This window comes from Schistocerca cancellata, chromosome 6 (assembly GCF_023864275.1).
Source record: "Schistocerca cancellata isolate TAMUIC-IGC-003103 chromosome 6, iqSchCanc2.1, whole genome shotgun sequence".
Lineage (NCBI taxonomy): Eukaryota > Metazoa > Arthropoda > Insecta > Orthoptera > Acrididae > Schistocerca > Schistocerca cancellata.
Window position 1 is genome coordinate 145071017 of NC_064631.1, and position 18729 is coordinate 145089745.

The window sequence follows — 18729 nt, forward strand, 5'->3', positions numbered from 1 at the left end:
TCAAGCTGACTCTGATGCTTTCTAACGGGGGTGCTCATTGTTAAGATGCTTTGCTGCCGCCGATGAACCATTCTCTTTGTAATGATGTCTCACGTTCTTCCTGTCTGATCCACATGCTTCATCTCACGGCCATGACTATTTCATGCTCTCCCACTGTTCTACGGAGATCCTCCTCATCCCTTATCTTAGCGGTCGACCTAATTCCACGATTAGTCTGTAGCACCACATCTCAAATGCTTCCTTCTTTTGTGTTCCGGTTTTCCCACAGCCCATATTTCAGAACCAAACAGTTCTGTGCTCCAGACGTACATTCTCACACATTTCTTCCTCAAATTGAGGCCTATGTTTGAAACTAGTAGACTTCTTTTGGCCAGAAATTCAATTTCCTCCAAAAACTTTCGAAATTTCGACGGAATGTTATCTATCCCTCTGCTTTATTTGATCTTAAGTTATCCTAAGCTCTTTTAAATTTTGATTTTAATACTGGACCTATCTTTTCCCTGTCGAGTCCTATTTCTTCCTCCATCACGTTATCAGACAAGCCTTCCCCCTTCAGTGTTCTCTTTCCACCCATCCGCTCTCACCTCTGCATTTAACAGTGGAATCTCATTGCACTCTTAATCTTACCGCCTTTGCTTTTAATTTCACCAAGGACTGTTTTGACTTTCCTGTATGCTGAGTCAGTCATTCCGACTATCATTTCTTTTTCGATTCCTTCACATTTTTTTGTGTAGCCATTTCGCCTTAGTTTCCCTGCACTTCCTGTTTATTTTATTCCTAAGTGATTTGTATTTCCGTATTCCCAAATTTCCCTGTACATTTTTGTACTTCCTTCTTTCGTCGATCAACTGAAGCATTTCTTTCGTTACCCATGATTTCTTCGCAGTTACCTTTCTTGTACGTATATTTTTCTTTCCAACTTTTATGATTGCTATCTTTAGAGATATCCATTTCTCTTCAACTGAAACGCCTACTGAGCTTTTCATCATCGCAGTGTCTATAGCCTCAGAATACTTCGAGCGCATTCATTCGTTCCTCTTCTCGCGTCCGTCGGCCGTCGCAATTTAATCTACACTCCTGGAAATTGAAATAAGAACACCGTGAATTCATTGTCCCAGGAAGGGGAAACTTTATTGACACATTCCTGGGGTCAGATACATCACATGATCACACTGACAGAACCACAGGCACATAGACACAGGCAACAGAGCATGCACAATGTCGGCACTAGTACAGTGTATATCCACCTTTCGCAGCAATGCAGGCTGCTATTCTCACATGGAGACGATCGTAGAGATGCTGGATGTAGTCCTGTGGAACGGCTTACCATGCCATTTCCACCTGGCGCCTCAGTTGGACCAGCGTTCGTGCTGGACGTGCAGACCGCGTGAGACGACGCTTCATCCAGTCCCAAACATGCTCAATGGGGGACAGATCCGGAGATCTTGCTGGCCAGGGTAGTTGACTCACACCTTCTAGAGCACGTTGGGTGGCACGGGATACATGCGGACGTGCATTGTCCTGTTGGAACAGCAAGTTCCCTTGCCGGTCTAGGAATGGTAGAACGATGGGTTCGATGACGGTTTCGATGTACCGTGCACTATTCAGTGTCCCCTCGACGATCACCAGTGGTGTACGGCCAGTGTAGGAGATCGCTCCCCACACCATGACGCCGGGTGTTGGCCCTGTGTGCCTCAGTCGTATGCAGTCCTGATTGTGGCGCTCACCTGCACGGCGCCAAACACGCATACGACCATCACTGGCACCAAGGCAGAAGCGACTCTCATCGCTGAAGACGACACGTCTCCATTCGTCCCTCCATTCACGCCTGTCGCGACACCACTGGAGGCGGGCTGCACGATGTTGGGGCGTGAGCGGAAGACGGCCTAACGGTGTGCGGGACCGTAGCCCAGCTTCATGGAGACGGTTGCGAATGGTCCTCGCCGATACCCCAGGAGCAACAGTGTCCCTAATTTGCTGGGAAGTGGCGGTGCGGTCCCCTACGGCACTGCGTAGGATCCTACGGTCTTGGCGTGCATCCGTGCGTCGCTGCGGTCCGGTCCCAGGTCGACGGGCACGTGCACCTTCCGCCGACCACTGGCGACAACATCGATGTACTGTGGAGACCTCACGCCCCACGTGTTGAGCAATTCGGCGGTACGTCCACCCGGCCTCCCGCATGCCCACTATACGCCCTCGCTCAAAGTCCGTCAACTGCACATACGGTTCACGTCCACGCTGTCGCGGCATGCTACCAGTGTTAAAGACTGCGACGGAGCTCCGTATGCCACGGCAAACTGGCTGACACTGACGGCGGCGGTGCACAAATGCTGCGCAGCTAGCGCCATTCGACGGCCAACACCGCGGTTCCTGGTGTGTCCGCTGTGCCGTGCGTGTGATCATTGCTTGTACAGCCCTCTCGCAGTGTCCGGAGCATGTGTGGTGGGTCTGACACACCGGTGTCAATGTGTTCTTTTTTCCATTTCCAGGAGTGTATTATTATTATGTTGATTGTTGCCGACTTACGTGGCGGGTCTTAATAAAAATGGTATTTTCATTTTATTTTTATTTTCGATTAAATGCTTTTGTGAAGTTCTCCTTTTTAACAATATTAATCTTCAGTATAGATTATTTTTTACGTCAATGAACGTTAAACTCACTGTATGTTAAAACAGGAGCATATAAATTGAACAATGGAATAAACTTTTCATATTAATTTCCTCGGCTAGTCAGTTCAATTTAAAGCAAAAAAATCTTCAGTTATTGATTACAATTGCGGCCCACACACGCGCGAGAGTTTTCTTCTTACTTTTGTTAACCATTGTATTGTAGTCGGAGTCCTATCTCTGGCTCTCGGCTGTGGTACTGAAAATAAGAATCTTAAAGCTACGTATTTCTGCAGCTTCGTACCGCTGTGGAGAAAAATGAATATTATGTTAATAGCGGGCGAGTTTTTCGCTTCCGCTATTTTTTTTTAAGTTAATATCGCCACGTAATGGCTGCATCGGCCGCTGCGATTGTTGAACTGTAAATTACTCGAATGCAGGTTAATTCAAGGAAGGCGGACATGAAATCAGGATCACCTCTTACAAATTAAAAGTGCACAATAATATTAAATCAATATATTATCTGCTTAATTAGTACAAATATGCTTACATTTGCCAGCACACGCAAGATGTCCGCCTACACGCAATCAAGACAAGAGAAGAAGTGAAGACGACTAAAAAATTAACAAAAGAGCGTATCTCGTCGTCTCTTTAGATCATTTTGGTATATTTCTTTGCACTCGAAACTTACACAGAGAAATTATTATTTTACGGCTACATCTTCGACCATAAATATAATAGACTGGCCCTGACGTCATTTTCGTGGCTCCAACATCTCTGGGCTAAAGTCACGTGAATGTTGGCAAAACATGGTTGTTTCGTGTTGCGCTTATGGCTGTACTCAGCGTTTTGTCGGGGGAAATGGCATTACATTTCACGTGTGTTTCTATGATAATGCAGATGCGTTTATTGAAATCTGCTGAAGTGACTTTTATATGTTTTTTACACTTGAAATATAGTATCACGTAAATTAAAGTGTTGAAAGTGATGCCTGTAAAGTCAGACTCATATTGCATTTTGGAAAGTATCTGTGATAATTCGGTTACAGAAGTAAGTATAAGTGTTTCTCGTTCCTACTCTTAGGTTCCCTAAGGATGAAAACCGAAGACAGCTTCGGATACAGGCCCTGAAACGGAAAAACTTTAAGCCATCTGCACATACGCGCCTTTTTGTGTATACAAGTGAGAGTATAATAAGGTAAGAGCACCTATAGTCGACACATGAAGAGCATTTTTTTCTGCCTTGTAATACTATTAAATAAATGTAGGTTCCAAAATTATTTTCTGAAACTTCAGAGTCTCACCTTTCATATAAAATATCATTTTTTTAAAAAATGATAGTTTAAACTTTTGTAAAAATAGTAGGAACTGAATCTTTGAAGTGCACCTAAAATTGATACTCTAAAATGGACCTGCTCCTAAAGTCGACAATTTTGGGACCTATAGTTGACATAATTCCCATATCCCATTTTCTTTTATAAGTGACTAGAGCTCAAAACGCGGCGAATCCAATATTTAAAGTTTTGACACGAGGCCACTCTTGCTGTTTAAAAGAATTTAACGACATTTTACTTTAACTGATAGTTTATAGTAATTTAGTCCCGCTGCCCACCAGAGGGGCGTTCGATATATTTTTTTAGATTTTATAAATGGTACTGTGAACAAATCACGGTCAAATGTAGTTCTGACATAATTTTTCGCAAATAAAAAAGTAATTTTTGTTCGAAGCGTTTGGCAGTCAATTGAGAAATGTGGGTAAAATACGATACAAACACAGGATGGCAGACCGCTCTTTTGAAATCCCGCCACGTTTTGCCAACAGTCACGTGGTTTATGTTGGTGCCACACCAGCCCTATAGCTTCTGCACAGCAAGGCCAGTCTACTAGTATCTATGGTCGAAGGGCTACATGATAAAAATATTTTATTCAATTTTAAAATGTCTCTTCTTTTATAAATACGTTTTTTTTAAAGTCTTTTCGTAATATAGCACTGGGGACGCTATACTCTTCAGCATCCTGCTTCTTTGAGCTTTGATTCTTCCGTACCTCACACTAAATACTCGCCTTTTCCTTTGCAGAGCTGTCTCAGAGCGAGCTGGCAGCTCAGGCCGTGCTGTTCTTCTCGGCGGGCTTCGAGACGTCGTCGACGACGATGAGCTACGCGCTGTACGAGCTGGCCCTCAACCCGGAGGTGCAGCGGCGGCTCCACCAGGAGGTGGACGAAACCCTGCAGAGGACGGGCGGCCGCTTCACGTACGACGCCGTCATGGGGATGCCCTACCTCGATAAGGTCATCTCAGGTCAGTGCCGAAGCTCTACCAGTTGGTGACGCAGGACCCAGCATACTTCGCGCACCATTGCAGGACAATCCGTTCCCACACATCTTCCCCTTACTGCACTGTTATACACGTTGCAAAGGTCGTCAGTATATACCGAACGCGCCTAGGAAAATCGCATTATAAACAGTAATAGCTCACCTGGTTAGCCGAGTGGTCTAACGCGCGGCTTTCCGGAGCGGAAAGGAGCGCCTGGTCCCCGGCACGAATCCGCCCGACGGACTTGTGTCGAGGTCCGGTGAGCTGGTCAGTCTGTGGATGGTTTTTTCGGCGGTTTTCCATCTGCCTCGGCGAATGCGGGCTGGTTCCCCTTATTCCGCCTCAGCACACTATGTCGGCGATTGTTGCGCAAACAAGTTCTCCACGTACGCGTACACCACCATTACTCTACTACTAAAACATAGGGGTTACACTCGTCTGGTGTGAGACGTTCCCTTGGGGGGCGGGGGGTTCCACCGGGGGCCGAACCGCATAATAACCCTGGGTTCGGTGTGGGGCGGCGGAGGGGTGAAATGGACTGCGGTGGTCGTCGTGGGGTTGTGGACCACTGCGGCTGCGGCGGGGACGGAGCCTCTCCGTCGTTTCTAGGTCTCCGGTTAACATACAACAGTAATAACCACAGTTTTGTGCATCCCAGATTCCACAAAACACTTCATCGATACGTAGGCACACCCTACTGATTCCTTGGAGTCTGCAGAGAGGGTTGTAGTGAAATCTGCCTCTGGCGTTGTCTCCTGGTTCCCCAGTTGCATGGAACACCCCTATGTGTCGAAGGAGCATCACTGTTGTCTCCTTTACAAAAATCAACATGGATGTTGCAAATAGAGACCTTACGAAACTCAGCATGCTCTCAACGGCGCTCGGGAGTGCCGTTGAGATCGGTGGCCATGTTGATGCCGTGTTGCCTGAGTTCAGAGAGACATTCAATACAATTCCGCACTTTAGTTTGGTGAACAAAATACGAGCTTACCAAGTTCCAGACAAGATTTGTGACTGGATTCTGCAAGCCACCTGATGGTGTGTGGTGGAGAGTACTTCTGGTAGCACTATCTCTTACAATCTTCCCTGCTCCGTTCACGAATGGCGTGTGGGAGAAATGATTGTCGGTGATCTTCCGTGTAAGCTTTAATTCCTCGAATTTTCTTGGTGTTGCTATTTCACGAGATGTCTGTAAAAGGAAGTAAAATGATGCCTGCATGTGCCCAGTTTTTTCTCTCTGGGAATTTCAGTAGTGAATCTCTCCGTGATGCAGTGCTTCTGCCACTGGAGTTTGTTGAGCCTTTCCGTAATGCTCTCGCCCCGACTACACGACCGCCCCCGGTAGCTGAGTGGTCAGCGCTACAGAATGTCAATCCTAAGGGCCCGGGTTCGATTCACGGCGGGGTCGGAGATTTTCTCCGCTCAGGGACTGGATGTTGTGTTGTCCAAATCATCGTCATTTCATCCCCATCGACGCGCAAGTAACCGAAGTGGCGTCAAATCGAAAGACTTGCACCCGGCGAATGGTCCACCCGACGGGAGGCCCTAGTCACACGCCATTTACATTTTTACCGACTACACGATCCCGTGACAAAAGGCGAAGCTCTGTTTCGGATTTTGTCTCTCTCTTCTATTATTCGGTAAGGGTCTCAGATTCATGAACATTGCTCAAGAATCGGTCGAAAAAAGTGTTTTGTAAGGCACTTATTACGTGGATGAATTACATTTCCTTACGATTCTTCCAATAGATTGAGCCTGGTCCCTGCTGTTGTCTCCCCATTTGTAGAGAGGACTCCCGTGACCATCACGCTGGCACGCATCATCCTGGTCCTGGACCGATCAGCGGTGTGAGACTGTGCTTCCACTCTGATGATGGTTCAAAGTGCTCTGAGCACTATGTCATAAGTCCCCTAGAACTTAGAACTACTTAAACCTAACCAACCTAAGGACATCACACACATCCATGCCCGAGGTAGGATTCGAACCTGCGACCGTAGCAGTCGCACGTTTCCGGATTGAAGCGCCTAGAACCGCTCGGCCACCGCGGCCGGCTCTCTGATGATGTTACGGTTATATTCGCTGAGGGTACTCTCTCGGATGTTCATTTGCCGGGGTTGTTCACTTCAGCCATCTATGCTGCGAATTTTTGGTTACCAACCGCAGACTGTCTTAGTGCGTCGAACGAAGGATGAGCGATGAGATGTCGTTCTACCGAAGACTTTCTTGAATCTGCCTTGGAAATATTATCTAGAACCGGTCATCCTGCCTCGCAGCGCAGTATATCTCTGCTGTCAGAGAAACTGTGATTCTGGCGTCTCTTTTCACCAAAGGCACCAGTTTGGTGCCAGTAGGTGGCGTAAGAACCATGGCCCATCATGGAATGTCATTTCCCCAAGAGGATACAGGTGCCGCACTGTCAGCCTCGCTTTTGTGCCAGGGAGAGCAATGACTGGGCACCATCATATAATTTCTGCTGCAGGAAATTGCAAATTTTCCCTTTGCTTGTGGTCCGTACACCTCTTACACGATCCAGTCACATTAATGCGATCACCACCTATGTTAGACGTCAATGTGCAATAACCACTAACAGGTGGGCAGGTGGCAGCACTAGGAGTAGAAAGTACATGAGGCATGTTGGGGGGAAGTGGGAAATAGTGCAGTTGTTGTCGTAATGCGGATACGGATCGATTTATCTGACGTTCGAAAAGGTCATCATCATTGGCTTCCAGGCCAAAGATGGAAGCATTTCCGAAACGGCTGACTTTGTAAACCGCTCGCGTACCACCGTCCTTAAAGTACACCGTGCATGACTAAAGTGGCGCTATCCGAAACCAGCGCCGAAGAGACTGTGGTGCACGTGGTGAAGACGGCTGCATAGATGTGTACGGGTGAATACACGTGCAGCTGTTGCGCAACTAACCAGCCAGGTGAACCAAAAGGCTACAAACAGTGTCACCTCAACGACCATTCAGCGAACATTCCTGCATATGGGCCTCCACAGAAGGCACCTGGTTCATGCACCCGTACTGACTTTTCTTCACGGCAACGAAGGCTGGAATTTGCACTCCAGTACCGCAACTGGACGTCCAGCCAGTGGCGACAGGTGGCCTTTTCAGAGGAATCACGCTTTCTGCTCCACTGGACAGATGGGCGTTGACTTGTACAGCGTGAAACGTCTGAAAGCAACCACCTTGCAGCCGGGTGGGAGCGTTATGGTCTGGGGAATATTTTTGCAGTATCCCTTGATGATTGCAATTTTCTGGATGGCACAGAGGATCAACAAAAGTATACATCTATCCTCGAGAACGATATCCACCGCTACACGCAGTATGTTTTTCCTCGCCACGATGTCATCTACCAGCAGGACAATGCAACGTGTCACTCAGCTCCCATTGTGCGAGCGGGGTTCGAAGAGCGTCAGGATGACTTTACCATATTCCCTTGGTCACCAAACTCCCAAGATTTAAGCCCTATCGAGTATCTGTGGGACCACCTCGATGGGACAGTACTCACCATGGATGCTCAATCGAGAAACAAAAATATTCAAAGGTGTGTGAAATCTTATGGGACTTGACTGCTAAGGTCATCAGTCCCCAAGCTTACTCACTACTTAATCTAAATTATCCTAAGGACAAACACACACACCCATGCGCGAGGGAGGACTCGAACCTCCGCCGGGACCAGCCGCACAGTCTATGACTGCAGCGCCTGAGACCGCTCGGCTAACCCCGCGCGGCAATCGAGAAACCTAGCGCAGTCGACATGGCTCCATATTCCTGTCGGTTCTCCCAGAACCTCACTGACTGCGTTCCTGCACGTCTCGCAGAGGTCTGCTTTGCTGAAGACGGTTATCCATGCTTTCGACCGGTGGTCACTTTAATGTAAATGTCGTGTGACTAGGGCCTCCCGTTGGGTAGACCGTTCGCCGGGTGCAAGTGTTTCGATTTGATGCCACTTCGGCGACTTCCGCGTCGATGGGGATGAGATGATGATGACTAGGACAACACAACACCCAGTCCCTGAGCGGAGAAAATCTCCGACCCAGCCGCGAATCGAACCCGGGCCCTTAGGATTGACATTCTGTCGCGCTGACTACAGAAAAAAATTTTTTTAGTTGATCTCATTTTGTTCTATATTGTTCGTCGAATTTGTTCGGGGCGGACGTCAGATGACACCTGTTCAGGCTCTTCGTTGATCCGTTCACTCAGTTTTTTTATTACAGAGGGTAAGTAACCCTCTGACCGAACACGCTGAGCTACCGTGCCGGCTGGCCACTCAACTACCAGGGGCGCAAGGTCACTTTAATGTGACTGTACAATGTACATCCCGCATTGTTTTTTTATCCAGTACACTGCCTCGTAAAGGAAAAGTAGTGGTTCTTGTTACGGTAGCCAACTTAAACGGACTAGAATCTGGAATTACAAGTAAAAGATCATTCAGAACATATATCCAATGACAACGTAATCAGAGGACGAAGCAGTGATAGTCCGGAATCATGGTCATGGTCTCTGTCGGTACATTATGACCAGGGGACATCGGCTGGCACGTACTTCTCAATTCAATAACTTTACCAACAGCCGTATATTTTAGGTTATTTTATTTCGAACGTTACCAGTTTCGGCAATTCATTTTGCCATCTTCACGCCGCATACGCTGTTTTCGTATCAGCAAGCTTATCGTATTATGGCACCATAAGATAAGCTTGTTGATACGATAAAAGGGTATGGGGCCTGAAGACGGCAAAATGAATTGCCGAAACTGGTAGCGTTCGAAAGGAAATAAAATAACCTGAAGTGTAAGGCTGTTGGTAAAGTAATTGAACTGAGAACGGGGTCATTGTCGTTGTGAGTGAGCTTGGACGGTGATAGGACCGCTGTTGCTCTCTACATATATCAACGACCTGACGGATAGGGGGAGCAGCTGATGACGCTGCAGTGTTTGTTTGTTTTGTTTAGCTTTAGGGCGCAAAAAACAACTGGGGCCATACGCGCCCAAGTATTAACTATAGAACTCAAAGTTAGAGAGGAGTTAAAAAACGACTATACGTCAGTCCCAATTGACAAAAGACAGCTAAAAACAGGCACGTGGGAAAAGGGCTATAAAAGACACCATACAGAGATGCAATTCCGAAAATAAAAATTAAATGGCCTTCGCCACGTAGCTTTGACGGATAAAAAGTAAAACGTGGTCGACAGCCCGCGCGTCTTTTGCTAAAACGGCCGATAAATTAGACGACAAACCAAAGCGGGAACGTAAACGGCTAAAAATGGGCATTCCATCAGAAAGTGGCGGATAGATAAAACTTGGGCTCAATGTGAACAAAGTGGTGGGAGCGCCACTTATCAAATGAAGATGGCTAAAAAGGCAGTGCCCAATACGCAGCCGAGGTAAAATAACCTCCTCCCGGCGGAAGGGCCGAGAGGAGGGTGACCAAGCCGCTGCAAGGTGCGAGAAAGTGTTTAAAACGGTTCAAATGGCTCTAAGCACTATGGGACTTAGGCGAGAAAGTTTCATCATCAAGTAAGTGTAGAAGGATACAAGATGACTTAGACAGAATTTCTGGTGTGATGAATGACTGCTTGCTCTAAATGTGGAAAAATGTAAGCTAACGCAGATGAGTAGGAAAAACAATCTACATCTACATCTACATCTACATGGATACTCTGCAAATCACATTTAAGTGCCTGGCAGAGGGTTCATCGAACCACCTCCACAATTCTCTATTATTCCAATCTCCTATAGCGCGCGGAAAGAATGAACACCTATATACACTCCTGGAAATTGAAATAAGAACACCGTGAATTCATTGTCCCAGGAAGAGGAAACTTTATTGACACATTCCTGGGGTCAGATACATCACATGATCACACCGACAGAACCACAGGCACATAGACACAGGCAACAGAGCATGCACAATGTCGGCACTAGTACAGTGTATATCCACCTTTCGCAGCAATGCAGGCTGCTATTCTCCCACGGAGACGATCGTAGAGATGCTGGATGTAGTCCTGTGGAACGGCTTGCCATGCCATTTCCACCTGGCGCCTCAGTTGGACCAGCGTTCGTGCTGGACGTGCAGACCGCGTGAGACGACGCTTCATCCAGTCCCAAACATGCTCAATGGGGGACAGATCCGGAGATCTTGCTGGCCAGGGTAGTTGACTTACACCTTCTAGAGCACGTTGGGTGGCACGGGATACATGCGGACGTGCATTGTCCTGTTGGAACAGCAAGTTCCCTTGCCGGTCTAGGAATGGTAGAACGATGGGTTCGATGACGGTTTGGATGTACCGTGCACTATTCAGTGTCCCCTCGACGATCACCAGTGGTGTACGGCCAGTGTAGGAGATCGCTCCCCACACCATGATGCCGGGTGTTGGCCCTGTGTGCCTCGGTCGTATGCAGTCCTGATTGTGGCGCTCACCTGCACGGCGCCAAACACGCATACGACCATCATTGGCACCAAGGCAGAAGCGACTCTCATCGCTGAAGACGACACGTCTCCATTCGTCACTCCATTCACGCCTGTCGCGACACCACTGGAGGTCGGGCTGCACGATGTTGGGGCGTGAGCGGAAGACGGCCTAACGGTGTGCGGGACCGTAGCCCAGCTTCATGGAGACGGTTGCGAATGGTCCTCGCCGATACCCCAGGAGCAACAGTGTCCCTAATTTGCTGGGAAGTGGCGGTGCGGTCCCCTACGGCACTGCGTAGGATCCTACGGTCTTGGCGTGCATCCGTGCGTCGCTGCGGTCCGGTCCCAGGTCGACGGGCACGTGCACCTTCCGCCGACCACTGGCGACAACATCGATGTACTGTGGAGACCTCACGCCCCACGTGTTGAGCAATTCGGCGGTACGTCCACCCGGCCTCCCGCATGCCCACTATACGCCCTCGCTCAAAGTCCGTCAACTGCACATACGGTTCACGTCCACGCTGTCGCGGCATGCTACCAGTGTTAAAGACTGCGATGGAGCTCCGTATGCCACGGCAAACTGGCTGACACTGACGGCGGCGGTGCACAAATGCTGCGCAGCTAGCGCCATTCGCCGGCCAACACCGCGGTTCCTGGTGTGTCCGCTGTGCCGTGCATGTGATCATTGCTTGTACAGCCCTCTCGCAGTGTCCGGAGCAAGTATGGTGGGTCTGACACACCGGTGTCAATGTGTTCTTTTTTCCATTTCCAGGAGTGTATTTTCGTACGAGCTCTGATTTCCCTTATTATGTCGTGGTGATCGTTCCTTCCTATGTAGGTCGGTGTCAACAAAATATTTTCGCATTCGGAGGAGAAAGTTGGTGATTTCAATTTCGTGAGAAGATTCCGTCACAACTAAAAACGCCTTTCTTTTAATGATTTCCGGCCCAAATCCTGTATCATTTCTGTGACACTCTTTCCCATATTTCGCTATAATACAAAACGTGCTGCCTTTCCTTGAACTTTTTCGGTGTACTGCGTCAGTCCTATCTGGTAAGGATCCCACACCGCGCAGCAGTATTCTAAAACAGGACGGACAAGCGTAGTGTAGGCAGTCTCCTTAGTAGGTCAGTTACATTTTCTAAGTGTCCTGCCAATAAAACGCAGCCTTTGGTTAGCTTTCCCCACAACATTTTCTATGTGTTCTTTCCAATTTAAGATGTTCGTAATTGTAATACCTAGGTATTTAGTTGAATTTACGGCTTTTAGATTAGACTGATTTATCGTGTAATCGAAGTTTAACGAGTTCCTTTTAGCACTCGTGTGGATGACCTCACACTTTTCGTCATTTAGGGTCAACTGTCACTTTCTCCACCATTCAGATATTTTTTCTAAATCGTTTTGCAGTTTGTTTCGGTTCAAATGGCGCTGAGAACTATGGGACTTAACTTCTGAGGTCATCAGTCCCCTAGAACTTAGAACTACTTAAACCTAACTAACCTAAGGACATCACACACATCCATGCCCGAGGCAGGATTCGAACCTGCGACCGTAGCGGTTGCGCGGTTCCAGACTGTAGCGCCTAGAACCGCTCGGCCACCCCGGCCGGCAGTTTGTTTTGATCTTCTGGTGACTTTATTAGTCGATAAAGGACAGCGTCATCCGCAAACAACCGAAGACGGCTGCTCAGATTGTCTCCCAAATCGTTTATATAGATAAGGAACAGTAAAGGGCCTATAACATTACTTTGGGGAACGCCTGAAATCACTTCTGTTTCATTCGATGTAATGTTCGTGTAATGATCGTGTAATGTTCGAATACTGCATTAGTGTTGTGCTGCTCTACACAGTCGTGTCGTTTAAATATCTAGGCGTAGCACTGCAAAGTGATAGGAAGCGAAAGGTAGGTTGCAGGGAAGCCGAATTATTGACTTCGGTTTAGACAGAGAACTCTGGGAAAGTGTAGCTCATCTACGAAGGAAACCGCGTGGAAGGCACTATTGCTACCCACTCTTGAGTACTGCTCGAGTGTCTTCGGTCCCACAGGCTCAATTACAGGAAGAGATAGATGAAATCTAGATGCGTGCTGCTAGATTTATTAGTGGTAGATTCGATCAACAAGCGAATAATACTGAAACGCTCCGTAAACGCAAATAGGAACCTGTGGAGGGAAGAAGTCGTTCTTTCCGCGAAATATCTTAAGAAAGTTGCAACCGTCATTTGCGACAGAATGCAGAACAGTCCCACTGTCGCCAACATACAGGGTGCCTATAATTAAAGTTTCAGTTTCAAAACGCTGTAGAAAGAGAATCGCTGCTCAGAAAGACATCAAATTTTAACAGCATGTTATTGAAATAGGGAGAAAAGTAATGGTAAAAAACCAAAAATTTACCTATAGATGGCGCTGTAAGCGTGTTAACGTAAATGAGGCCGGCTACAAGTGATAGATGAATTGTAATACAAGCACCTGTAGTGTGTTCAAACCGGCTATCCAGTAAACAATATTCAAGCGATCTTGGCTTTTGAATTATTTCTACAACAGAGTGATCGCCCCACTACGCACTATGTGTTCACTGCACAATTGTACAGTATTACGACGGCCGGTTTGAGTTGCACGTTACATCATCCGTACTGTGTAATGTGCATGACTGTACAAGTACGGCAGTCAGCAGTTGCGGCACTGTTACTTAGGTAAGCCCGCCCACCACGGCTGGGTCGCTCCTCATCAGATGAGGAAAAATAGAATTTTAATCGTCCTTGGGGCAAAAACCCCATAAAAAGCAAAATAACATCGGTTTCTAATTTTCGCTAGACATGTTCAATTGTTCAATATGGTGTCCACCGTTTTCTGCCACAAGTTGAAATCGAGAAAAAGAATGTTCAGCAACAGATCGGAATATCTCGGGGATCAAGTTCAGAATACGTTGCGCAATGCGTGTCTTCAATTGCAGCTACTTTGCAATTGGATCGCTCAACACAACACCTTTCTGATACCCCGCAGCCAGAAGTCACACGGATTAAGGGGTTCCGGAACGCCCTATACTTGCAATGTTAAAATAACGCTTATAAATTACATCTTTCCTCACAAAGTATTTGAGGTAGGAAGTTGAACTTTTTACAGATTATTTATTGGAATATGGGCTACAACTTAACACAGGGATTTTACAAAATTTTAGTTCAGTTATTAAAGATGTTTTTTTTTCAATTGTAATGAAAATTCACAACATTTTTTTGCAATTTTTTATTTATATATTCAAAAATATACAGTTTTTTGGAAAAAGGCTGTGTTAAATTATGCAGAAGGTACTGTGTAACATTTACTGAAAGTTTGAAACAAATATGTTTGGAAGATCCATAGAAAACATTTAAGTAGTATGAGAAAATAAAAGTTTTGGAAATCGAGCGACAAAGATTGGATTAACTTTTTAGTGCATTCCAGGTCCATAGGATGGATTATCTTCATCCTCTGCAAACTCCTCCTCCAGCTTCCTCTTGTTCCTCCTCCTGTTTACTCTTGCTTGTATTTCTAGACTCTTTACAGCCCTGTCTGCAGCCCGAAGGCGTTCCTTGTCTAAAGCAAGCATCGCTCGTACCATGTTAGAACCTATCTTCATTCCCATATTTCTAAATACCTTGCACCTTACAATGTTGCCATCATTGAAAGTCGCAACAGCATCATACACACCAAAGTAAAGTGTTTCTATTCCAACAAATACAGTCTTGGGGATTGGTTCAAATGGCTCTGAGCACTATAGGACTCAACTGCTGAGGTCATTAGTCCCCTAGAACTTAGAACTAGTTAAACCTAACTAACCTAAGGACATCACAAACATCCATGCCCGAGGCAGGATTCGAACCTGCGACCGTAGCGGTCTTGCGGTTCCAGACTACAGCGCCTTTAACCGCACGGCCACTTCGGCCGGCTCTTGGGGGTTCTCGACCATATAACTCTATTTACACTTTCATTGGGGTTTTGAGTTTTTCCGTGAATACACTTTTTCAACAGTCCAGGTGCTGCTAAGTCTCTGAAAATAGGTTAGCCACAACACATACTTTATCTCACATCACTAAAATGTACCTGATGAACACGGACGTTAATAATAACACCATTTGATAGCAGTTTAACAGCGCCACAGTGGGTCACGCCCATGTAGAACACATTTAAAAAAAATTTAAAAATAGTTGTAGTCTTCGGAATTGAATAAATTATATATCTAATAAAAGGTAATAGTCTGCAGATTCAGAAAACGCAAAAAAAGTAAAAATTGAACTTTTCATGATTTTGAGCCTTTCCGGAGTCCCTTAAGTCCTGAACGGCCAGGCTGCAGGGAAATGACGGCCGGTAATTCTAGAATTCCGCGCCATGCCGCTGCAGTAGCCGTTTCACTGGCTGTGCACTGTGTGAAGGAGCGCCTACCCACACATCCACGTTGTTGCAGGGTTGAAATGACGTTGGTGCGCAAAAGATTCTCATAATATTTTCCAGTGACTGTACAGCAAACAGGACCTGCACGACTCATCTGCTCGAAAGAATACGGCCCTAAGATAAACGGTGCCGACAACGTGCAGCACACAGTCACCTTTGCAGAATGAAGAGGTACCGGTTGACGTGCGCGCTGATTTTCCGTTGCCCATATTGTGCATTTCAGCGTATTGACATGTCTAGGGAGAACAGGTAACGGATTGGTTAGTAGTAGTACAGGATATTCTCCCCCATGCATCGTAAGGTGGCTTGTGAAGCGTGTATGTAGGTGTAAATATAGATATGTTTTTGATGATTCATGTAAACGATACATAAGAGCACTAAATCAAAGGAGTAGGAGAATTTTTGTTGTGGTATGCCGTCTACTTATCTGCCGAGGGGCACAAGTGTTTCTTCTTCAGTGATTCATGATGGAACATACAGCGGCACTTAGACAAACAAACTACCAATGTTCCCTGCTGGAGACGGGATAATATACACTCATGGAAATGGAAAAAAGAACACATTGACACCGGTGTGTCAGACCCACCATACTTGCTCCGGACACTGCGAGAGGGCTGTACAAGCAATGATCACACGCACGGCACAGCGGACACACCAGGAACCGCGGTGTTGGCCGGCGAATGGCGCTAGCTGCGCAGCATTTGTGCACCGCCGCCGTCAGTGTCAGCCAGTTTGCCGTGGCATACGGAGCTCCATCGCAGTCTTTAACACTGGTAGCATGCCGCGACAGCGTGGACGTGAACCGTATGTGCAGTTGACGGACTTTGAGCGAGGGCGTATAGTGGGCATGCGGGAGGCCGGGTGGACGTACCGCCGAATTGCTCAACACGTGGGGCGTGAGGTCTCCACAGTACATCGATGTTGCCGCCAGTGGTCGGCGGAAGGTGCACGTGCCCGTCGACCTGGGACCGGACCGCAGCGACGCACGGATGCACGCCAAGACCGTAGGATCCTACGCAGTGCCGTAGGGGACCGCACCGCCACTTCCCAGCAAATTAGGGACACTGTTGCTCCCGGGGTATCGGCGAGGACCATTCGCAACCGTCTCCATGAAGCTGGGCTACGGTCCCGCACACCGTTAGGCCGTCTTCCGCTCACGACCCAACATCGTGCAGCCCGCCTCCAGTGGTGTCGCGACAGGCGTGAATGGAGGGACGAATGGAGACGTGTCGTCTTCAGCGATGAGAGTCGCTTCTGCCTTGGTGCCAATGATGGTCGTATGCGTGTTTGGCGCCGTGCAGGTGAGCGCCACAATCAGGACTGCATACGACCGAGGCACACAGGGCCAACACCCGGCATCATGGTGTGGGGAGCGATCTCCTACACTGGCCCTACACCACTGGTGATCGTCGAGGGGACACTGAATAGTGCACGGTACATCCAAACCGTCATCGAACCCATCGTTCTACCATTCCTAGACCGGCAAGGGAACTTGCTGTTCCAACTGGACAATGCACGTCCGCATGTATCCCGTGCCACCCAAAGTGCTCTAGAAGGTGTAAGTCAACTACCCTGGCCAGCAAGATCTCCGGATCTGTCCCCCATTGAGCATGTTTGGGACTGGATGAAGCGTCGTCTCACGCGGTCTGCACGTCCAGCACGAACGCTGGTCCAACTGAGGCGCCAGGTGGAAATGGCATGGCAAGCCGTTCCACAGGACTACATCCAGCATCTCTACGATCGTCTCCATGGGAGAATAGCAGCCTGCATTGCTGCGAAAGGTGGATATACACTGTACTAGCGCCGACATTGTGCATGCTCTGTTGCCTGTGTCTATGTGCCTGTGGTTCTGTCAGTGTGATCATGTGATGTATCTGACCCCAGGAATGTGTCAATAAAGTTTCCCCTTCCTGGGACAATGAATTCACGGTGTTCTTATTTCAATTTCCAGGAGTGTATTTGTATACTGCGTCCCAAACTACGAGGGTAATCCAAAAAGCCCTATTTTTTTATAAGTACATAGACCTATTTATTTCTACAACGGTTTACATCAGTTTACAGCTTGAACATTTAGCTATTTTTCTATATAATCACCACTTCTGTATATTCATTATTGTAGACGCTTTGACAGTTTTTGTATGCAAATGTCATACCAGCTCGCCGCCATGCTGTTCAGATTGCTATGAACCTCTTATTTCACCTCGTCGTCGGAGCTGAATCGCTTTCCGGCCGAATGCTCTTTTAACTTAGGGAACAGGTGATACTCACTCGGCGCCAAGTCAGGACTATAGGGTGGGTGGGTGATTATGTTCCACTGAAACTGTTGCAGGAGAGCAACGGTTTGCCGAGCGATGTGTGGGCGAGCGTTGTCATGGAGAATGTGTACGCCCTTGCTCAACGTTCCTCTTCTCCGGTTCTGAATTGCCCGTTTGAGTTTTTTCCGAGTCTCACAGTACCTGTCAGACATCATCCTGGGTGATCCGTCGATCTTCACGCATGCTTTGCTCAACCTTCAACACTGTCTCCTCAGAAATTGACGGTCACCCACTCCTTTGTTCGTCGTGAATTTCGGTCCGACCAGCTGCAAATTCGCTATACCACTTTACGAATATTTTTGACATCCATGCACGACTCACCATACACGTCTATTGGCGATGGATTTCAATCGGCGCAGTGCCCTTTGCGTTCAAAATCCGAATAACTGCGCGCAATTCGCACTTGGCGGTAACATCCAACGGGAGCTCCATTCTCAACGGCTGCCAAGCCAAGAGTGAGCGCCTCAGCGCGGCGTGCGCATGTTTACAGACAGCGCGTAAAGCACTCTTCATAAGAGTGTGACCAACTGCCACACAAACAGAGTTCTGTACTAAAAAAAAAAAAAAATAGGAGACCTTACTTTTGGGTCTTATCCTCGTACAAACATAAGAGTACAGTGATGTTTAGTGTTTTCACACATGTCCAACATACTT

The 18729-nt window shown here is 47.4% G+C and overlaps 2 protein-coding genes across 2 annotated transcripts in view; both read left to right on the forward strand.

Moving 5' to 3' along the window:
* The window catches only part of LOC126088203 (cytochrome P450 6k1-like), a 281427-nt gene that overhangs the window by 148837 nt on the left and 113861 nt on the right, over nt 1-18729 (forward strand). The gene's annotated exons all lie outside the window — the stretch shown is intronic.
* LOC126191268 (probable cytochrome P450 6a13) overlaps nt 1-18729 on the forward strand; it is an 80543-nt gene that overhangs the window by 45642 nt on the left and 16172 nt on the right. Inside the window, exon 6 of the mRNA XM_049932076.1 lies at nt 4684-4905. Within this exon, the coding sequence (XP_049788033.1) occupies nt 4684-4905 (222 nt within the window). The remainder of the gene's footprint in view (nt 1-4683; nt 4906-18729) is intronic.